The 24,601-nt window shown below is 34.9% G+C and overlaps 2 protein-coding genes across 4 annotated transcripts in view; one reads left to right on the top strand and one right to left on the bottom strand.

Annotated features, from left to right (window-relative positions):
* Positions 1 to 1,355: 1,355 nt before the first annotated feature.
* On the top strand, positions 1,356 to 2,829 carry LOC110108073 (la-related protein 1C-like). Its single transcript, XM_028697183.1, has 6 exons — positions 1,356 to 1,830; positions 1,922 to 2,075; positions 2,148 to 2,238; positions 2,358 to 2,429; positions 2,514 to 2,585; positions 2,743 to 2,829. Exons 1-6 carry the CDS (start codon positions 1,356 to 1,358, stop codon positions 2,827 to 2,829), a joined length of 951 nt encoding a protein of 316 aa, XP_028553016.1.
* Positions 2,830 to 5,355: 2,526 nt separating this feature from the next.
* Positions 5,356 to 24,601, bottom strand: part of LOC110095199 (heparan-alpha-glucosaminide N-acetyltransferase) — a gene marked incomplete at its 5' end in the record, with an annotated part of 83,797 nt that continues 64,551 nt past the window's right edge. For 2 of the 3 annotated variants that reach the window (XM_028697186.1, XM_028697187.1), the window contains 5 exon segments: positions 5,356 to 5,620; positions 8,802 to 8,945; positions 21,581 to 21,672; positions 21,969 to 22,047; positions 23,465 to 23,531. In XM_028697186.1, coding sequence (XP_028553019.1) covers positions 5,585 to 5,620; positions 8,802 to 8,945; positions 21,581 to 21,672; positions 21,969 to 22,047; positions 23,465 to 23,531 — 418 coding nt within the window. 3 annotated transcript variants of the gene reach the window in all.

Genomic DNA, 24,601 nt, shown 5'->3' with positions numbered 1-24,601 from the left:
GCTACCGAAATCCTCCAAGAATAGGACCGTAACATTTGGGTTGTAAGTGAGCCAAGTTGGCTCGAGCTCGAAAATCATTAATGATCTCATAGTCGAGCTTATGAGCACAGAATTAGAGGCTCGTGCTATACTTATATCATATATTAAACTAGCTCAAGCTGATCCTAACTCGCTTGAAAGCTCTTAAGCCCGCAATTACTTGCAATATATTAAAAATTAGTTTAAAATAACAATGTATAATAAATTAAAATGTTTTAAATTAATTTTATTTTAAAAATAAAAATTATTAAAAAAAAAATATATTTTAATTTAAAACTATGAGAGTTCAACAATTCAATCAATAAATTTTTTAACAAGTCAAGCTCGAGCTTAAACTCATTAAGAACTAAAAATGCTTTGCTTGAGTTGGCAGATACTCATCTCAACTTGTTTACACCCCTATATTCATTTGCATTGCGGGGATGACATGCTCTGTGGTCGACCGACTATGACGAGTGAGTTATAAATCTCATGGATGGGTGCTTTCCTATGGCCGGGACGACGAGCATGGTTGGTAGCCTTTCATTATGGATAGCAATGAGTGGCTACCCCTTGTTGGATGGTGAGTGGTGAATTAAGCAATCCTCAATAACCCTTGACTATTTTTTGAGTCGTGCATGTGACCCTTCTCTAAGTATTATGTCTGAATTGAATCTTATGGTCTTTGGACGAGTTCCTTGGTGGGGCCATAAGGCATGACCCCTTCTTCCATGACTAGTGGACACCTACTAATTACCTGGAAAGATATATTTGAATATATAAAAGAAATATTTAATCCAATCTTTAAAGAAGATTATTATATTTTTGAAGTTTTGAAGCTCAATAATAATTAAAAAAGTAAAAAAAAAAAATATTATTATTATTATTATTATTTTATCATTTTCAAGATAAACTTCATTACTGACATTAGTGCAACATTTAAATATTTTATGAGGATATTCCTCCCCAATTTATTCATTCACCGTTAAAAAAACTAATATTTTTAGAATGGTGGAAATATTCAAAGGACTAAAAATAACATTCTCCACCATGTTTTAAACCAATCAAAAGTTGACAAGGATTTTGCAAATCCTAACCACTTTGTGTTACAAATAAATCTCTAATTACCGATGAATAGCTGTCAATTCTAAAATAGATGGCTTCCTCTACCTATAAAAACTCCACGCAAGAGAAGAAGCCAACCATCACAGAACAAATACATCAATCAATAACGTAATTCTTCTCTACGATACTTATTCCTCCTTCGATTCATTCCACCAACCAATAATCTCAGTCATCAATCTAAGAGCCAGAAGTATCCCCTCTAAAGATTGGCTATGTCTAGTGAGGACCATTCAACCTCCTCTTCTTCCGCCATAGGCAACGACAATGCGACTGCCAAAGGAAACCAATTGGCGGCGTTGGGAAGAGCCTTCAATGAAGAGGTTGAGGCTGACCCATCGATCGTCAGCAGACCGGTCAACTTGCCAAGAGGGAACCATTCAGCATCATCCTCAGTCCGCAGAAATTACAATGCCCCTACTGAGCGGGTGGCATGGAGAAGAATACCTTCCAATGAAGTGCGATCTCCTAATAGAAATATTGGGAGGTTAAATAACAATCATGGAACTTTCAATATTGAAACGAGTCCTTATCGAGCACCAAATTTTACGGCTCCTCATATAGATTTCGGACAACCTAACCTGCATGCATATGGTACGGTCCCTCCGCCAACTTTCCCAGTGCCTTTCTTTGGCAACCCCGAGCCCTCCACCAGCTCTTCAGCTCAAGGCCTCAATAATGTCTTCCCATGTAAGATATAGATTGTGCCATTGAATTGCAGATCATATTCTACCACTTTGATGTAAAATTTAATGAATTAATGTTGTTATATGACTTTTAGATGCTCCTCATTGTGCGTATTACCATCCAACCCACCCACATGTTGGATATTTTATTCCTCTCCAAGACATTAATGCAGCACAACAATCAAAAATTTTCAGTTGGTTGTATAATATGCGAACTAGGTTGAGGAAGCAGATTGAGTACTACTTCAGGTAGATATATATTGGTGTTTCTGATCAGCAATTAAAATGGAACTTACACATATTATATTATGATTTATGCAGTTCGGGAAATTTGGAAACAGATATATTTCTGAAGAGACAGATGGATGCGAACGGTTGGGTTCCAATAAGTTTGATTGCTGGGTTTAGGAGAGTGAGTAAATTATCTTATCTTAAACTTTATTAAGAAGATTTCATGCGCGCACTTAATCTCATAAGTTTAATTTTATCCTTTTACAAATTAAATGTTGTATTTGTAATGCTATTTTGCAGGTTGAGACTTTAATGAAGGAAGCAAATCTCGTATATAATTATTTAAGATCGTACAGTTTTATGCTAGATTACGTACGTAAATATATTTTTTTGTCACATGCATTTAATTTATTATATTTTCTTTATTGAAATTTTTTGCTACTATATATGTTTTAGATCGCACCGTTGACCAGCGATGAACAATTCATATCAGACAGCATGGAATTCTCGGGCAATGTGGAAGTGCAGGTAAATAAAAATTCTGTCACCCAAATTTTTTTGTTTCCAACATTATTTTTATGGTAATTAAATACACAAAAAATAAAAATAAATTTATTGCCGATTGAATCAACGTACGTAAGAGCTTGAAATTTTATATAAGTTCTGCATCTTTCCATGCATGCAGGGTGATAAAATCAGAAAACGCCGTGACTGGGAGAAATGGGTATTACCACAAAATCCTACTTTATCCAATGCTGAATCTGCAAATTAGGAATCTGGGTGGAGGATTGGGCTCGCTCTTCTTCTTGCAGAGAGCGTAAATTGAAAAATAATTATATAAAAAGAAAAAGGAAGACAATGCTTTATCCGATCTAGAATGGACTAAGACTTCGTCTGAGATGACTTTTTTATTGCTTCTTAAAATAAATTTTTAGTACAAAAATTTTAATATTTGTACTATAAAATTATTTTAAAAAGCTGAAAAAAATTATCGCCTACATTTTATATGACTCTACCTCTCTTCATCGTCCTTGAACTTATATGTGTAGTTAAAATTCGTTATTTATGTTCTATAATATGACTTATTTTGGTTCCTTTATTGATGGTCTATACAAAAATATTTATAAGGAAAATTTAGCTCCAATTCTTACAGAACCATCTTATTTGCTTCAACGTCTTCAGTTCAAAGCTCACTCAACATTAATATATATATATAGTCTGAGGCTCTCAAAATTAAGAAATATTTTATTTTTAGATTGATAAGACTAAAAATAACTTCCTCAAAATACCTTCGGTTACAAATTATTAACAACCAAGGAGTATTGAGCAAGGCATTTAAAACCGGACCGGTCAATGAACCAGAAGAAGAAGGGGTTAAGGGTTTAATGATTCGACCGAGGTCGAACCGGATGATATAATAAATAATAAAATTAATATAATAATATGATGATCTAACCTTAAACTTAAACACAAATTCATCCTATCATACAAATCAAATATCTAAATTAAAAATAAGTTGGAGGTTATTTTATAAATAATATAATTCATATTTAAAATAAGATTAGTTCACATATATATGTTTTAAATTTAATATAAATAATTTCTAATTTATTTTATATGTTTAGATATACTTTATACTTATGAAAAGTATACAAAATTTTCATTATAAGATTATATCTATATTTTTCATGTTATATTATTTAAATTTATTTGTTAAGTCAAATATTTAATAATAAATGTATTAAATATTTTATTTAAAAAATATTAGCCAAATCGATTTTTGAAAATCGGCACTGGTTCGTCGGTTAACCGGTTGAACTGCCGGTTCAATCCGGTTTGTGGCTGAAGAAATTTTTACAAAATTCCGGACCGGCCGGCGGACCGGTTCACGGTTCAACCGGTTGAACCGGCCAGTCCGGTCCGATTTTCAAAGCACTGGTACTGAGTATATCAATCAATACGAAAATTGTAATCAAATTTTCATATGGAATATTTCATTAGGATTCATTCTTGATTTAAGGGCTATTTGGTTTGCTACAAAGAGAGAGTGAAGTATTCCAAATACATAGAATTTAGAAATATTGGTGTTTGGTTTTAAGTAAAATATAGCCACCTCCAGCTATCAGTCACCAGCATTGCCGGCCACCGCCAGCCACCTACAGCTGACAGCCACAGTTAGCCACAACCCACTACCGTCGACCTCTGCGGACCAACTGTCAGCCACCTCCAACCAACCACCGTAGGAAGCCACCATCCATCGACTGCCACAACCGGCAGGCACCGGCCACAATTTTTTCACACTTTGCATTGCATTCTCTTTAATGCAAGCTAAACAAAACAAAAGTAATGCAATGCATTCCTTTTACATAAAAGGCTACATAAGAAAAATGCAATACTCTACCTTAAACAATTGTCACACTCTAATTGGCTGGTGGGGAGATTGATTTCTGTGACCTTGATTCTATGACTTGGGGCAAGTTTTGTAATGTCAAGTGCTTGAAGGCGAGTAAGTTAATGGAAGTCTGCTGGAAATTGCTAAGCAGGGAGATATATAGTTGTTTCACATTCTGAAATAATTGGCAATTTCTGGTGGAGCTTCAAATCCTCCAACAAAAGGGTAATATGTCTAGGGGTGTGAGTTAGTCAAGCCGGCTCGAACTTGACACGTTAATAAGCTCATGAGTCGAGCTTATTGAGCCACAAGTTCGAGCTCATGCTTATACTTAAAGCTCATATATTAAAAGAGCTCAAGCTCAAACTGGCTTGACTCGAAAACTCGTTAATCCGCTCATTAACTTAAATGTGGTACAAGTGCAATTAGATGCTAGTTATGCAAAGAATCCAAAAAATTCTTCACATTTTACTTATAGTAATCTGAGGACAACAAAAAGGCTACGTCACGAAAAATACAAGGCTCTGCCTTAAATTGTTAAACACATGTCACACTCTAGTTAGCTGGAGGGGAGATTGATTTTCATAGGCATTTTGATGAAATATGCGTTAAGAATCTAATGGTAAATGCTTATCTAATTAATGAAGTTAGCTTTAAGTGTTGGGCTTATGATGATTTCTTTCCTGAAAATCAATACAACTTAATGACAACAATTTTTATAGAGAGTTCTAACAAAATTATCAAAGAGTACATTCTCCTACCCAATCACTATTTTAATGATGTTTTTGAGGTATATGATGAAGAAATAACTTTTCAATAGAAACATCATTACAATGAACAAAAAATAAATATTATAGAATGAAAATATCAAGACAATGCTCTCATGATAATGAGAATATCAAGACATTTGTAGTGAATCTTCTTTATTTATAAACCCTAACATGATCATATAATTCCGTGTGATATATTAAAAAAAAATTATGTAAATTTAACAAATATGACACAGAATGTTGGAATACATTGTCCGCATTAAATATAAGAAGAAAAGGCCTTAAAAAGAGCTTGAACTTTCAATATACAAACAAGTTACCTGTAAGGCCTTAAAAAGAGCTTGAACTTTCACTATACAAACAAGTTACCTGTGAGCAGTGAAGGATAAGACCCAGTGAACCTGCAAATGGAACACAAAATACGAGCATTTTGGTTAATTTTTATAATATTTGCTCATTATTTATGTATCCTGAACATGCAGGGAAAAATGAATAATTTAATTCAAATATCGAGAATAAAAAAATAGCTTAAAGCAGAAAAGTAAATCAATATACAAAAAATTATACATATCCACTCAAGAGTTTAAGGACCCTCAAATCTAAAATCATGATAAAAATCACCCTATTTATAATAAAAAAATTTAAAATATCCTTTGTAAATAACCCATAAATTAGAACCCACAACTAAATTTGCATGGAGCAAAAAATTGGGTTACTATGTTGTCATCATTTCTCTCAATGGATAAATGGGGAGGCAGGTTACACTACTGAAAGTTTTAGGGCTAATAACTGAAATATAATGATCATATTTTGCATAGATCAAGTTTAGAATGGCCAGAAATGAAGAAATTTTGAATCAAAACATTCTAATATAAATTTGATCATGATAGAATTTTAATTTCTTGAAATTATATTGTCGTTGCCAGGTCTCAAGCCCTGAACGGGCCACTGCACCAATGCCTAGGTGCAATTTAAAACAAGCAAGGGTTTCCACATTATGGGTGGATGGGGGTAAAAAAGCTACTCCATAAAATTAGAATTATGCTTGGTGTTGTTGTTGTCAACATATTAATAAAATCAAAATTAAAGAGACTTGAAAAAAATGAGGCGTGGCAAAGCAGTTTGACCTGATAATATTCCATAAATATTTCAAATGAGTGGAAGAGTGTGTTGATTCCTATTTTTAAGAATAAAGGTAATGCACAAAAGTATGAGAATTATAGAAGAATTAAATTAATGTGTCATACATTAAAACTATTGAAGAGAGTAATTCAATATAGTATGACGTGATACTGATTCTACTCAAAATCAATTAGGATTCATTTCATGTACGTCTACTATGGAAGCTATATATTTATTGAGAGATTTGATGTATAAGTATAGAGAAAATAAAGAGGATCCATACTTATCAATAGTGTATGATGCACCACGACGCAAAACTCCTTGTGGAGCCATGGGCATAATGCATGGTGCCCCATTTTAAACAAGATACAATATACACACACACATACACATACATATATATATACTATGATTAAATAACAAATAGTATGTTGATTTGAGAAAAAAATTTAAACATAAATATCCTGCCAAACAATAAAAATGATAACTTTAAATCCTACATAAACTTACATCGATAGATTTGAGTAAGATTTAAACATAATTTAGCCTAAATCCCTACCAAATAACAAAAATAAAAGCTTTAAATCTTACAAAAAGCTTTAATATAAAATAAAATTTCTACATGTTTGATTTATTTGATGTTTAATTAATTAATTAATAATTATGATATTAATATATAAATCTTAAAAATTTTAATTATAATTTATAATTTATATATATATATATATATATATATATATTGATTTAGAGAAAGCATATGATACAGTTTCAAGAGAAGTGCTATGAAGAGTTCTAAAAAAGAAATGAGTTAATAATACTTATATTCAAGTCATAAAGGATATATATGCATGAGATGTTACTTGTATTCAAACAAAAAATGGTTTGACAAAGTATTTTCCTATTTCAGTTGAATTACATCAAGAATTAGCTTTAAGCCTTTTTGCTTTTGTCATGAATATTCTTACTAGACATTTGCAAGAGTATGTACCCTGGTGCATGCTTTTCATTGATGAGATTTTTCTTGTTGATAGGACTAGGGAGGGAGTTGAAGGGAAACTTGAATTATGAAGGTCAATCTTAAGTCTAAAGGTCTTCGTTTGATTAGATCTAAAACAAAATATATGGAATGTAATTTTAAAAGTAATAGATCTATGATAGAATTGTGACTTTGGGTGATCAAGCCATTAAAAAGAAAACACATTTTTGATATCTCGGGTCTACTGTTCAAAATGATGGTGAAATAGATAAGGGTGTTATTAGTAGAATTTAAGTTGGATGGTTAAAGTGGGTGAATGCATTGGGCATGTTGTGTGATAGAAAAGTACACCTCAAACTCGACGAAAAACTCAAAAAGATGATGGTGAGACCTGCAATGCTTTGTGGTGCAGAATGTTGGTCGTAAAAAGAAAAGCATAAAATTAGGAGTTGTAGAGATGAGATGCTAAGATGGATGAGTTGCCTTACTCTAAGAGACAATGTGAAACAAGTATATACGTGGAAAGGTTTGAGAAGCTCCAGTAGCAAATAAGATTAGAGAGAGTCGTCTTAGATAGTTTGTTCACATAAAACATGTACTTTCTGATGATAAGGTTATGACAGCAGATGTATTATATTTGACTTGTGTTAAGAAAGGTATAGGTACGCCTAAAAAATTTCAGTTAGAACGTATTAGAAATGACCTTTTATGTTAAATTTAAATGAAAATTTAAATCTTAGAGAGTTTGGTTTGGCCGACTTTTTGATGACTTGATTAGGAGAGTAGATGTATTAGATCTAGCCTATATTAAGAAAGGAAGAAATAGACCTAAAAAAAATTGATTAGAAAAAAATTAGAAATAACTTTTTTATTAGATTTAAATGAGAATTTGACTCATAATAAGACACAATGGAAAAAAAGTATTCATGTTGCCAACCCCATATAGTGGGATAAGGCATGATGTTTTTATAGTTGTTGTTGGAATTACTTTGAGATAAATACAATCAAGGTATAATAGGTCAATCATGTAGTTCACTCATTTCGAAGTAAATCAAATGAATTTAAAATTCGTTTTGAGTATATTTAATTCTTGATATTCAGACCCATATTTTCTACAGTGGAAATGATGAAAAAACCTTGACAAGTGTGGGAAATAAGGGCCCCACATTGGTAAGAACTAAAAAAAAATTGTTCCTAAAAGGAAACAAGCATCCTGAGCTGGATCAAGTATAGCTGCTAACAATTTTGTAAACTTATTCATTCTATTTTATCACTATATAATTTTACCCTCAGCAATGATGGAAGTATCATCTTTGTATATTTGCAGGCGTACGAGGTGTAATTTTCTAAGACTGCAAATATTCATGCATAAAAGGAAGATAAGCAATCCTTAATATGTAAATTGAGGATCATTCACATAAAAAAGGAATGTAAAATTCATCATGATCAAATTTACATGTAAATAAATCACTTTGCGCACTTACAATGTTGTTTTTGGGGGTTCTCCAATAAAATCCTTGAAGAATAATGATAGCTATGTTAGATGGTACAAGAATAAAGATACTCAGAGAATGCCTCCCCATCCATTCTAAAATGCATGTAAGGCAACGGTATCCACCAACATCTACCTGTTTCCACAGCCAAAAACGGTCAAAACATGATTTAGAAAAGAAAGAAAGTGACGTTACTCAGATTTAATTTAGAAAGAGTAAGTATGTTTACCTGCTTAGAAAAATAATTGAAGAGGTTCCAGTAACAAAATTTATGCATTGTCAAACTTTTCAGCATTTAAAAATGTTCTTTATAAAATATCAGGATAGACAACAATTGTGAAGCAGAAAAAGTGGCTTTTGATGACAAATTTAAGAAGCAACGAATTTTCTGTATTTGCAATGCAGACAAGTTTAGGGGTTGGTAATGCATATACAGATTGATTCCAATTATGAATAAGACCATGAATATGATGAAAGAGATTCCTAGAAAAACGTGAATTAGATTGTTGGAGCAATGGAGCTACAATATATGCTCAAATACGTGGAATAGACTCTCGGAGCAATTGAATAAAATGATTATAAAATAACTTATTATACACTGAAAGTGCAAACACCTCTTCAGCTTTCTCGAGTTTAGTGAATGAAGAACTTCGAAGAGAGCAGACGATAAGAGAATCAAGACGGAAGACTTGCCCACTTTCTATATGAACCCTATAGTACACTAAGAACCAAAAAATCTCTTTTAAGGATTCGTAGCTATCAGAGCCCTGCATTGGGTGCCCATACCCACACCCACCCACGTACCCACCCATACCCAATGGGCATGGGTGCCTATTTTCATGTTTAATGATCAAGAAAACTGATACTAACATTAGGTTTATAAGTGTGAACATGTAACTATTTGCTTCTTTGTAGTGAAATTGTGTAGGAAAGTCAACAATTTGATCTATATATATATATATATATATGCATTAATAATTAATTGATTTATATAGAGGTTTGGTTTGTGTGTGGGATAGATAACCTGGTTATAGGCCCAACTAAACTCAGTTTGGTTCAATTTGACTCAATTGATTTGGCTCGATTAAGTTCAATTTGACTTGATTTGACTCAATTAAGTTTAGTTTGACTCGATTCGACTCGATTCATATTCGATTCAGTTCAATTGGACTTAGATTCAACTCAATTATGAAATTTAAGGCCAAATTGAACAAATAATTTTGATTTAGCTGTATCGACCGATCCAATTTAGCGAAATCAAATTCTACAACAACAACAACAAGTCTTTATCCCACTACATGGGATCAGCTATATGAATCATTTTTCTCCATTGTGTCCGGTTAAGAGTCAAATTCTCATTTATATCTAATAAAGAAATGTCATTTATAATATTTTCTAACCAAGCTTTTTTAGGTATGCCTCTACCTTTCTTAACATAGTTAAATCTAATACATCAACTCTCCTAACCGGATCATCGAAGGGCCACCATTTTATGTGACCAAACCATCTGAGGTAACTCTCTCTAATCTTATCTGCCACTGGAGCTACTCCAACCTTTACACGTATATGCTCATTTCGTATCATGTCTCTAAGAGTAAAGCCACTCATCCACCTGAGCATCCTCATCTCGGCGACACTTAACTTAATATTATGCTTCTCTTTTAATGGCCAACATTCTGAGCCATAAAGCATTACAGGTCTAACAACCATCTTATAGAATTTTCCCTTAAGTTTGAGTGATACTTTTCTATCACACAACAAGCCCAAGTGGATGGTTGCACTAGGTAGTCGACAACCAGCATAAAATTTGTCGAATAATCATGACATGAATTCAAATCAAATTCTATATAGTTAAAAATAGCAATGATAAATTTGAATTGATTAGTCAAATTTAATTAATTCGAGTCGTCTCAGATTAAAAATTGAGTCAGCAATCTATATATATATTAGTTCTCCTTAGCCAACCAAAGCTTTATTCTTATGAATTGAATGGCTGGAGATGCATACGGTAAGAGCAGCCAGTTGCAAGCAGTCCCCCATTGCGCTTTCTTCTGAAATCTCTTAAGATTAAAGGAATTAGTCCCAACCATTCACATATAACTAATTAGGGCACCATCGATTTTTAGTTTATTTCGTCCTGGTTTTGCATACCAACAGCAAGGAGAAATTGAGAAGGGCATTGTGCATGTTTTTCCTCTTGGCTTCTTTCTCTCGGGATGGGCATGAAATATGGATATAGAGAAAGGTTTCATTTCAGAGAGGAAAGAGGAGGAAGGGAATCTTTAGTTTTGGATTCAGGTTGGAGACACGCAAGAAACAGAAGAGTCGATTGAAGATGCATGTAGAGGAGAGTGGAGATTGAGAGTTAACATTGGAAGTTACACTTCACCAAGTTGAAAAGTTAAATTCGAATCTTTGAAGCACGTTTCTTGCTTCCAAGTTGAAAAGTTACACTTCTCCAAACTGAAACCCTAGTTTCCTCTTCGCCTATGGCAGCTTTTAACATTGGAAGAGGCCAATGCATAGGTTGCTGCAGTAATATTCGTATTTCATAAAACTTGGCAAAAAGTTGGGTAGTGAATACATAAGCAAAGTTTTGTCTCGACTAACTGTTTTGCAAACCATTAGACAATAGCCCTGGTGAGGTACGAACTTCAACTTAGAAATCCTAGGTCCATTGGTTTTGTGAATGAATATGTGAGACGAATCTAGTAAACACTATGTAACGCCCCACAGTACACCTAAATAGTACGGTGGAGTGTAACGTTCATAACATAAACATTTTTCCTTTCAAACATTTAATACAACTTCACTGTTTAGAAGATCATATAAAACATCCAACCAAAATTCAATTTATATAACTACGGAAGCAACTTCCAAATTAAAACTCAATATTATATTTACAGAGCCACTAAGGAAAATCAAATAAAATCCATTTATGAAATATTATCATACCTTACCAAAAGACTCACTAACCAAGGTAGCTTTAAAATAAAAAGAACTTTCATCTTTACTTCTTCTGAATCTTACAATGAATATCAATTTTTATCTATAAAAGATTTGGCTACACTTTCATAACATTATTCAATGGAGCCCAGGTAAACCTGACATTCTCACCATTGAATTATATAGAGGTCCCTTTTGCCTCTTTAGGGATCCCTTTTGCCCCACCTGCTATGCAGGTATCATATTCTCTGGGGTCCCTTTTGCCCCTCCTGTAATACAGGTATATTATATGGGGTCCCTTTTGCCCCTGGGGTCCCTTTTGCCCCACCTGTAATTACAGTTATACATCATTTGTAGCCAAACTTTAATTTTCAATTGATATTCACAAAGCTTTTCAGTGTTCATAATTCATACTTAAGTTATTGTATTCTTTCATAATCATTGATGTGATCACCGGTGTTCAATTAAAATAAATGCATTACTTACTTCTTTGACGATTTGTCTCCTCAATTCTTCCACCTCGTACTCTTTTCCTTTTATAAGTCACCTACAATTCATCTCTCTAATTCTATAAATTTCACAATTTATTACTCAAATAAATTACATAATATCCACTGCTACTTAACATAATAATTTACCTCAAAACTTCTCTTTTGCATAACCCAAGGATCCGTATTTCCTCTTCTTTTCCATCCCTAATTTTCTTTGAACTGTGTTGAACCCTTCCTTACACTATGTGAAATCCCTCTACCGAGCGCTATGCCGAAAATCTCAATAAAATACTGGCTTCACACGGTTCCTCACCCTTCATTATGCACTGTGTCGTTCAGAGTATTGTGCCGAAAATCTTCTGCATTGCTCAGAGCCGCACTCCACTCTGCAGCCTATTCTTTCTTCATAACACTATACCGTGCTTTATTATCATCCTTCACCGTTTGTAAGAGTGAAAAGCTTAGTTTATGTGAAAAGGTAGGAAGAGGGGCCCACACACTACACTAACTGCTTCCATTCTTATCCAATAGAAATATCTATTCCCTATTAGTTGGCTGACGTGAATAAAAATTAATTAGGATTAAATAAGAGCCAGCCCACTAACTGCTCTCATACTCACACGCCTAAAGGAGGCACCTTTTAGAATTATTAATTACTTAACAACAATTTATTACTTAAAGATTTGCTATTACTCACTTAAGTATTTTCATACCGGATTTTTTTAATCTTATAGGCAGGAACTGATCTAAGTCCAAAAAGTCCTATTTTAAAACATTGAAAACCTGGCATCCTAAAATTAATTAAGATTTAGAAATCATCTTAACTAGTTCAAGATAGATCTACAAAAAAAAAAAAGGAAATGACTGCTACACAATTGATTTGAATAATATTTAATAAACAGAGCCAGAAACATTTTCAACAAAATTCTCAGCTGTAACAATAAAAGTTGATAGCACAATATATACCTTAATTCTGGTTTGTTTCATTAAGGACATTTTGTTGACTGAAGAATGAATTATGAATGCAACTTTCAACATATATAGATAGCATTTGCGCAAAATAGAATCTTACACACTACGTACAGTTAGATTTTCCGTGGTTAAACCCGCAACCCCGCAGTCAACTACTTTAATCCATAGAAATTAGGTAATTTCTCATTGATGATTCTTATTTAAGAACTTAAACAAGAGGATGACAAGCGTTGGGCATTTCATTTGGATCCGAAATCTCCCCCATACATGAATTCATAATAGATCTATCATTCACCCACATTAAACCCTACATTGTTATGACCATTGGATCCCTATTGAATGGTTTTGCATTTGTTTCAATCCATATAAGTTCCAATTCATTTCTACCGAATCATAAGTTATGAAAAAATTAATCTAAGATGTTAGAGCTTGCATTTGTTAGAATTTGTAATTTTTTTCCAAGTTCTGGTGGATGTCAAAAAATAAATAAATTTAATTAATTTGAGAAATTATGGGCCTCAACGTACTGGGATGAAGGCTTGTTATTGTTGTTGTTATTGTTGAGAAACCATGGCAATTATGGGATCATTCCTAGGAATTTTTATTGCCTCAGATTACCTGACGTATAGATACATCAGGTAGCCTATAATATATCGTCATGTGCTCTTACTTTTTACCGCGGGGCCCGATGACCCAACCCGAAAAGAATCCGGGATTACTATGTTCGCGTATTGCTCGGTATTTTCTCGGTATTGCTAGGTACTACTCAGTATTTGCTCGGTACTATTCGGTATTTGCTCGGTATTTTCATCAACGACTGGGAACCTTGAAGAGAAAGTGATCAAGCTGCTCCTGCGCGTTGAGGAATGCCGCGCGGACTCGTCGCCGGACGGCAACAGTATCAAGGCTCTGAGACGCCACTGCGTTGAGCTCTTCACTCACGCCTTCGATTGCACGCCGCTCGGTTGCGATCCTGACGACGGTCGACGTTCTCACACCCCGAAGTAGCAAAAACCTGCAACGGCGTTGTGAGATCGGAGTACCGGCGTTGGCGTTGTGAGATCGGAGTAGGGGCGTTGATGTCTCGACGCCACCGGCTTCCACGCTGCCTGGCGAGACTCGCATCTGAAGCTCCGTCCCGAACTCAAGCGACGAAATACCGCAAATACCGAGCAAATACCGAGTAGTACCTAGCAATACCGAGCATATTCGTTTCGGGTTGGGTCGTCGGGCCGCGCGGTAAAGAGTAAGAGCACGTGGCGATATATTATAGGCTATCTGATGTATCTCTACGTCAGGTAACCTGAGGCAATAAGCCTTTAAATTTCTATCTCACATTTAATGGGTGAAAGTAAAGTTATAAAAAAAAAATTCTCCTAAATATTGACTGAATCTAAAATAATCTGAAACAAATAAGAACTTCTTTAGGAGTTCTCTTTCTCTCCACAAGCAATGCTTTGAAGCTTTCCAAAACTTCCAATATTTCGCAACATAGATCATAGAATCTCCTTTGAAACTAATTCACCCTTAATAAACCTTAGCATCTCTTTGATTCGAGTTGAACCAAATTTAACTCAGAATCATCTCCCATTAGATTCCTCTTGTTTGATGCCTGCTTTGCACACTTAGGAGCTTCCAAAAACCTCTCAAGTGTTCAAGGAAACGGCAACAATCCTTAGGATCAACCCCTAATTTCAACGGCTTAAATCAATCAATGGCTTCAAAGCTTGCATAGGATCCAAATCCTAACTGTTGTTACTTGGTTGACTCAATCAATCAGGTAACAACTAACCCTTTTAATCCATTTGAAACCCTCTCTTTTTCTTCACAAAATCTTAGGATAATATGAGATTTAGAAGGATCAAACCAAATTGACCCTTCGCTAAATGGATTTTTCATGGTTTTTGTTTCCTCTATCTTCATATGGAAGCATTCAACAGCTTTCAAATGAATCTAATAAAATCTTAGCACTCCTTAGGGCCAAAATCCTAAGCTTTAGGATCCTTTTACATGCCCAAAAGCAAGCCAGTGACTATCTACTTCATATGACCTAGATCCTAGCTTTTTTAAATTGCTTAACTTAAATAAATCAAGTAATATTACATCTTAAATTAATTTGGAATATTCTTTTGCCTTTAAGCAAATTTTTGAAGTAGCCAGGAGTAGAAGAGGTCAAACCCAAATTTGACTTCATCAAAAGGAATAATTTTTCTTTGTATTATTCATAATTCATTTAAGTATTCCCTAAGATCTTTAATGAGTTTCAAATGACTTAACATTTTTCCAAGAACCTTCTATGAATTAAGAAACATTAAAAAAAGTTTAGGTTTTTCTTGGTTTGGATTGAGCCAAAGTCAATCCAAATCCCTACTATCTAAGTTCTTATACTTAATGCTCTTTATAAATCCTTTAGAGATATTCCCAAATAATCTCTAAAGGATTATGAAATATCATTATTATGTTGTAAAAGCCAAAATCTAGAATTCATTTTCATTTATTTGACCTCAAAGTCAATAAATTAATCTAATATTTTCCATAGGATTCTAAATCTAGTACATTTCATTTTGAATTTGAAGAGCATATTTCTTGAAAATAGGAGAAAAATGATGTAAAAATGGAGCCCAATTTCAAGCAAAATAATGTAGAATGCAGAACTTCTAAAATATTGGAAGGTAATATGAAGGTTGAAAGGAAGGCCTCTTAAAAATAACATTACCCAAGCATAAATAGAATATTAGCCATCATGTCCATTTTGATGTAATTTTATTTTCAAACTACTTATTTACAAGGAATAATGGTGTAATCTAATGATTCATGCAAAGGTGGCCATACAAGTTCATTAACTTCAATCCATGCAAAATCATCCAAATCTTGTATGGAATCAAGTATCTTGGCCGATCATACAATATCAATATTTCAGTTACTCTATGGTGCATGAAAAAAACATGCACATGACCTTCCAAATTCAACGTTCATGCATGAAGATTCAACTTTTCTCCAAAGTTAATGTAATAAGAGAAATTTGTTCCCCTTAACTATTAGGAACCAAAGAAACCTTTAGTGTTTGTCTCTTGTATTCTACATGCAAGTAAATGGAGAAAAGTGTCATATCATACTAAAGACATGTTAACCTCTGTATAAACAAAAGAGAGAGAAGAAGCTAAAAAAAAATCCAGCATACATACCTTGAATCCATCGGAATTCTCAATCATGCGAGATCAGCGCCGATTGGGCCGTGCGCGATCATTCTCGTAAATCTGGCATAAATCCGCATGCGTGCCTCGATCGAAACATCCTTGGACCGTCGTTAAATACTGAACCAAAGACGAAGGCTTTGGCTGCTCGTTACGGCTCTTCTCCCCGTTCACCTCTACTCGATCCCGTTGCTCTCGCACGAATACTCCCTCTCGCGCGATCTTCTCTGTTCTCCACTACACAACGTGATTCCTCCCCTTCCCGCACGAGAGTTCCAACCCAGCCTGAACCGTGGCCTCATTCTCCTCACCCGACCATTGTGGTCGTCGACCTCCTCGCCGAGGGAGAGAGAGAGAGAGAGAAGAGAGAGAGAGAGAGAAGAGAGAGAGAGAGGAAGGGGGATTTGCTTACCCGACTCGGAACCTCAGCTCCCATTGCGACCTCACCGTGCTCAAGTCCCGGTGCGCCGACCTCTTCCCCTGCGACGAGGCTCTGTCGCCAGCTGCTTGCTTCCGTCGCCTATTTCTCCCCGATCGGAAACAACAACACGAGCTTCGCGGGGTTGTATAGGATAACTTTCTCTCTTGCCCTTACTTCGGCAAAAAATCGAACTTAGGTCCGAACCAAGATGGGGGGGTTTATTTATTTTTTAATTATTACTTACATTATTTTAGTTATTATATTAATTATGATTAATAATTAATTTTTATTAATTATAGTTAATTATTATGTTAGTAGTTAATTATTAAATTATAATATATCTTAATTAACTATATTACTTTTAATTAAATTATAGTTATTATTGTTAATTATAATTTGGTTAATTTACTAATTATAGTTGATTAATAATTAGTTTGTTAATTATTATTATAATTTATTAATTGTTATTATTAATTAATATAATAAAATAAAAATAGATAAAAAATATCCCCTCAACTCTCTTACTCTCGACGTTTCGTGTGGACCGGAAACACCCTAGCACGCCTTGGGTGCGGCGTGGTAGGAGGAACCCGTGCGACACTACGAGAGGCTAGGCGAGTGACCCTCGATCCATGTGTCAAACCCCGACAACCCCGCGAAGGTATGATTTTTCTAAACTCAAAAAATCTGTTTTCAATGTATCGAGGGCGAACCGGAAACCGCCACAAGCACGCCTTTGGTGCCGTGGTGGGATGGGACACCGGTGGCGGCACCTACGGCGAACCAGAGCAGGAAGGTCCGCTCATAAGTATCCCTCCGGGGGGGGAATAAAAATTGCTATCTTTTCATAAAAATGCTTTTAAAAACACCAAGCAGCCTTGTTGGCCGTGGTGGGAGAAAATAAACAATACAACCGTACGCGGGTGTCTTACAAACACCACCGTGCACGCCTTTTGGTGGCGTGGCGGGGTAGACGACCTCTTGGGTTTTTTGCCGCCCTTACGGGGGAGACGCGGGAGCTGCCGAAATTTTGGATTGAAAATCCAGGACTTGGAACGTTTGGGACTATGTGGACTTGAATCAATGGGATTTGTACTTGGACCTTTGAATCAATATCTAAGTGACTAATCAAACTTTAATTCTAATAAAATAAATGTGCAATGCAAGAACTTGAACTTAAGCTTGTAGAGATCGAACTTGAACTCAGCTTGTGAAACATTTGGAACTTGATTAACGGTGGATTCGGGCTTTATAAACTTGTTTAATCACTAAGATGAACTCAAACAAAAAATTTGAAAATCTAAGATTTGAACTTACAATTTGATTTGGTAAAGTCAAATGAGAAGAACAATATCGGGACTGGATTGGGTTTGAACACAGAAATAACAAACAGAGGACCGTGAACAATGTGCCAGAGGAAACTAACAAAATTCAAATGACTTCTAAAAAATCCAAAATCCAATGAAATAAAATCATATTTGAAACAAATTAAGTCATTTGAACATGAATTGGATTAAAAGACTCCAGAGGACTTTGAACAAAGAAGTGAACATGCAAATGACTGCAAAGAATTTCAAGGACCCTGAACAATCAATTTGAGACTTGACGAATATTCGAATTTGAACAAAACTCGAGCTGAATGGAGCAGAAATCAGAGGGACATGGAATCCGATAAGAATTGCACTCGTCGGCTAAGAACTTGAATCCGTTCTTGATTCGTGCTACTAAACAATTCAGTGGGAGTTGTGAACTGATAAACCCGGTCTGAATAAGACTTAATCGGCACTCAAACACATGCAAGAAACAAAATCATTATATACACGAGAAAATTCAAATTACAAAGCACTCATAAGTCAAAAGTGACACAAGCACGTTACAGGCTTGATGCATGAACTCCCTACTATAATTTCTACAACCGCTGTTATTGAGAATGGCATAACGGGAACCAATAGTGGAGGACAATACGTCCTCTTACAGAACAAATGCAACCCAATAGCGCACCACGTGAGATTCGGTGAAAGTGTGGTTTCGATGCAAAGTGAGGGTTCTCACACGAATTACTCCTAGACTTGTAGCTAATTACGAGGTCCCCGCATGCAAACACAAGCCACTTGTGGATAACAACCTGTGATACTCTACACATCAACCACGTGGACACAAGTATTAGAGTTCACCTACGACACTGCGGTGATAAGATCTTCCGATCCTGTATTCAGGAAGGGAGAAACTCTGCATCCCAATATCAGAAAATATCAAGTCTAACTACTTAAAGATCTTAAAAAAGTTCCATTCAAAATAATGTTCATAACTTATAAAAGCCTTCCGCGTGATTGAGAAAGGGGTATCAACAATCAAATCTAACGCCACGGATCAGCAAACTCATACAAGCAGACAGAAGGCCCACAAAACTACAACTCACGCCACCAGATCCGCAATTTCTAGCAACAGGACAGAAGGGTCTATAAATATTTTCAAAATACACCGTCGTGCACTATAAAATGTACACATAGGTACACTAAAGATGAAAGTTACAATCTAACCCATGGGCCCGGCGAGCGTGTTATTTACACGTGAGTCTAGGGATGCTGCGCGGGTTGAAAGTGAATCAGGTTCGAAACTGATCCTTCTATACAGGTCAATAGAAGTCGACAGGGTTCGAACATTAAGCAAATATAAAGTTGTGACGACACGATATATTTGCTTTAAAACATTCATATAGGTCTTAAGGCTACAACTATAAGAATTCACTAACAAAGGCATGAAACCTATGAAACCCGATCCTCCTAAATAGAGAAATAGGAGTAGACAGGGTTCAAGATTCGAATAAATATGTGTTACGGAGTTGACCGGAATATATTATTTATACATTACTTTTTAGGCCTTTAAGGCTTGAAATCAAGAAATTCATGAACAAAAGGCACAAAGCCTACAAAACCCGATCCATGCTGTCGAAGCCCGATAGAGTTGAAAGGTTCAATCCATAAAGTGAAAATGACCCCAAAACACCCGATGATGGCCGTGTTGATTGTTTATCTCACCGAGGGGTCCCCAAATATTTTCAAACTCTACCACAATGCAAAATCCAAAAATCCAAAGCTCCACCAAATCCCAGAAAAAATCCAAAAACTCCACAAAATCCAAAAAAATATTTAAAATGAAATCAATCCATCTCAACGCTTAAGCAAAATCATCCACCCTCCGCAACAGTTTGCCGGGGCGATAAATATAAATTTACTTCAGCTCACAAAAGAACTAAATGCCTAGTCGAAAAAATCACTAGGATCCATTCTCAAAAAATATAATGCTGTAAGGACTTGGTACGTGCTCTCAATCGACGTTTCGCCGCAAAATGGCACTGTAGGTAAAACGGTTTATGACCCGGGGCCCTCTGAACCGAGTAGTTTTGCCGCCAAATGCACACAGATAGCAGTTATGGCAGAGACAATACGCTCCTTAATGGCGTTAATCCTTGAGTTGATCAATAGGATATGATCGATAGGGCACAAAGCCCTCTGTTAGCTAAGGTGGATTAAATTTGTCCCCTTAGACAAACCATTCAACCCGGTCTACAAGGTCCCTTGGACGAAGCAACCCATGGCTGCCGACAAGGACCTTCTGTCAGGTTAGTCGACTATCCTCTGACTAAGTAGACCAGGAACCACGATGGCCCGGATGACGGACCATGGGATCTTGATCGGGTCTATCATCCATTCCACCATACGCTTTAAGTTCCAGATGGTGAAAATTCCAGTTTTAAATATCAAATTTCAACTTTCCAATATCAAATTCAAACTCAATTTCCAAATATCCAAACCAATCAATTTCAAATCCAAGTTTAGCTGCTACTATATGCCAGAATAACACGTATATTCTACGTATCTGTGACGACTAGCCTTAATCGAAAGTTTTCTTCTCGTGATCGGGAGGGTAATTAACTATAGGGGCTTACGCCTATAGGAAACCAGACTCAGATCATAAAGTCCTCACAAATAGGGGCGAAATCTCTGGTAGTGTCTTATCTACAAACCCATCTGCTTCCCAAAATTTACCCTGGAAACTTATTCAGATTAGTTAAAACTCCATCGCCGAATAAAAGAAAAGCGAGTCGAGGCCGAGGCCGAATTTTCGGAGCCCACAAGACAATGTAATGAAAATAATTATTGTAAAAAAGAAATTGAAAATTTATCTTCTTCTTTGGACTAGGTTGGTGACCGCTCTCTATTTTTTTGGTGAGAATTGATTTGAACTTAATTTTATCTTTGTTCTTTACATTTTGATTATCGTTTCCCCACCTTCTTCATCTTCTCTTATGCTACACGCTCATTCAAAACTTTCCAACATCCCATGCAAAGGCTTCCCTATATTTGTAAGCTCTTGGTCAAACCTTCTTTTCATGCACCCTAAATTGCTCCAATATTCCCTTACGAGCCTTCACACACCTCGTCACTTACCAACAACCCCTATAGCCAATTTATGCTAATTTACACTTCGTATCTAATGTTTAGCATCTATGAATTAGTAGGGATTTAGCAATCTATCCCTATAGCTTTTAAAAAATATCATATTTTCACCAAAAAACATACACGAAAAACTATTTTTTTTAGGTGCTATAATCTACCATAATTATTATCATAACAATGATAATTGTTTTTTTTTACTAATTTGAAAGGGACCTTTCCCATTTACCAAAACAAGTTAATTGCATTTGATGCATTTTTCACTACTGCTAGTATCCAAAAGACTTACCAGAACGTACAGAGCACAAAAAGTGAGGCCTGCTGAGCCTGTTGTTAGAAGGGCGTAACTAACAGTGTATAACTGTTTGTTCAGGGGATCACCTGTAAAGGAAAAGTGGCAGTTCAGGATTTTTTAAGTGACGTTTGCAGAAATGAAGTGAAAAATTAGTGCATGTAGCAAAATAACAACAACATCAAGCCTTTATTCCACTACGTGGGGTTAGCTATATGAATCTTTTTTCTTCATTGTGTCATGTTAAGAGTCAAATTCTCATTTAAATCTAATAAAAAAGGTCCTTTCTAATATTTTTTAACCAAGGTTTCTTAGGTCTAACTTTACCTTTCTTAACAAAAGCCAAATCTAATGCATGGAGCAAAAGCATAAAAAATTAACTCACCTATAAGATAAAGAAATAAACCAAATGAAAAAACTGAAATGGAAAATTGCAACCAATGTTTGAGGCGATCCTTATGATCCTGAGATATTCATGCCAAAAGAAAAAAGTTTGATGATTAATCACTCAAAACAATAGTAAAAGATTATCAGGATGAATGATAAGCAGAATTTACGGCTAACCCAAAGCTAGCAGAAAGAAAAAATGAGAGGATAAATAATAGATAAGCAAAGCATAAAATATAAAGAAGCATGATCCCACGAAAGCCAAAGATAATTGCAACCTGAGGTGGTTATAATAAAGATAATTAAAAGCACTATATTCAGTAAATTTATCGGAATATTAACTGTTTGTTGCTACCTGAAAGTTCTTTTTTGTTAGCATTCATAGTGCAGTTCATATCATAGATAATTTGATTAAAAAGGTGAAGTGTACTAGATGTTATACATGTGGAGAACGTCGACCAGCTGCCATCTATTCCGATGATTTTTCAAACCTAAGATTTTAGAATATTTTTTAGATTGCACGGCTGATGCCATCATAGAAGACACAGGTAAGCCTCAAAGAAAGGTTCAATAAAATTCTCAAGATAAATTCTTACTTTCAATGACTTTCAATGAGACATTGAAATGACTTTCTATTATAAAAGCGTATCATATCACACCATAGGTGACGCAAAAGACCAAAGACCATTTTCTTTTCCCATAAACAGATTGTGAGCGTGTGAGAGAGTAAAAGTGAGGGAAACAAATTTTAAATGGGATGTCAAACATTCAAAAGAATCAGGAACAGAAAATGAGAAATAAAGTCTGCAAGTCCCAAAATTTTAACAAAATACTTATTGAGAGATAAATTTTATTATTTTTAGTATACTGATCTAGATAATATTTCTTTTCTGATTTTTGATTAAATTCATATCAGAATTATGAGGACCAGAATGCCCGTTTATACATAAAATATTTGAAATGTCAAAAGTCAGGTATGTCCACACAACCATAACATAGTAGCACCAAGTTGAAAGTAAAAACAAAATGCAATAATTAGATATATAGCCAACTATCAACACCGAATATTCCGTAATTCCTAGGTCAATGTAGTTTGGCATTTCTAAAACTTTACATCTAAAAATAGTCAGTAACCTACAACAATCAATCAGGATTTAGTTATAAAGAAATAAAATTGCATACTTGTTCCAAAAAGGTCTAAAGAATATTTTTGGAGGAAAAAAATAACCTTAAAAAGTGTCAAAGCTTGAATATTCTCTGATGAGAAAGTTCTATTTATTTTAAATTTGTAGAACCGACAAAGATCAACATGCTGAAGGTTTAATCAGTTACAGCAAAGGAATATAACTGGCATTATTCTTCCAAAATTTAATAAAAAATAAGTGCTGAATATTTATGATATGTATAAGTATGAATTGCTAACCACAGCATAATAATTTGATGCTAAAAGAGAAATAGAGCATGTACAGTGTAAAAAAACAATGAAACTCATACCTCCAACTGCACAAGGATGTGGCCATATTGAAGACCAAGGATGCAAGTCACCGCAGTCATAAAGGATCTATTAAAAAAGAATTAAAACAAACGATATCAAAATATATGCCCTTTATAACAAGTATAGTGAAAAGTGCTTACAATAGAAAAGAACACTCGAGAAATGGCTTTAGTTTAATAATTAGTTAATAATTCATGACAATAGTATACATGACTAGTCATTCACACAAGAGTGCACAAATGCATCTATGGATTAAACTACTAGACTCATCATCATTAGCATTATCCCAAATTACGGTTGACCAATTGAAACCTCCAATCACTTTTATTTAATGTTGCATAATGATATCCTACTGTACTTACAAAATAAATGACCTGCTAAGGATTCTAGTTGTTGGGACAATAAAAATTCCTATATTTGTTGTCCTCGATATAAGCTTCGTGCTCCAAAACAATTAAACAAACGTTGAAGACTGAAACAAAGCAACATCACGCAAAACAAATTTAAGACGTCTCGATCGCAATAAAACCACTCAAGTGTCGCTCATTTCGTAGAAAAAAGTAGGTCAATGTGTCCTAGACAACAAAATTGTCCACGAAGACCCCCGCATTATCGAATTTGCCACTCAAAGAAAAGAAGTAAATTTCACATGAAATGAGATTGAAAATGAAATCGATGTACACTAAAATAATTCATGAGAACACTAACGTGAATATTCACTTATGCATATAATACAAAATCAACACATATGAGGTACTGAAACTTACAAGTCTCAAACAACACATAACAACAAAAATAAACGTATAATATATATACAAATAATTACAATATATATATTGTCATGGTCTCATGTATTTGCAAATAATATCTTTTTGCTTTAGTCATGGCTATTCTCACTAGACATTTGCAAGAGGATGTACCTTGGTGTATGCTTTTTGCTGATGATATTCTTCTTATTGATAAGACTACAGAAGGAGTTGAAGGTAAACTTGAATTATGGCGGTCAACCTTAGAATCTAAAGGTTTTCGCTTGAGTAGATGATGCGGACATCCAACCGTCCATGCTAATCCGAGGAGGAGCTGAAGATCGACGACCGAGATCATTTTGTTTTATTTTTGTTTATTAAGTGTATTTT

This window comes from Dendrobium catenatum, unplaced genomic scaffold (assembly GCF_001605985.2).
Source record: "Dendrobium catenatum unplaced genomic scaffold, ASM160598v2 fragScaff_scaffold_895, whole genome shotgun sequence".
Taxonomy (NCBI): Eukaryota; Viridiplantae; Streptophyta; class Magnoliopsida; order Asparagales; family Orchidaceae; genus Dendrobium; species Dendrobium catenatum.
The sequence above is the reverse complement of the archived record's forward strand: the minus strand, read 5'-3'. Positions and strand labels throughout refer to the sequence as shown.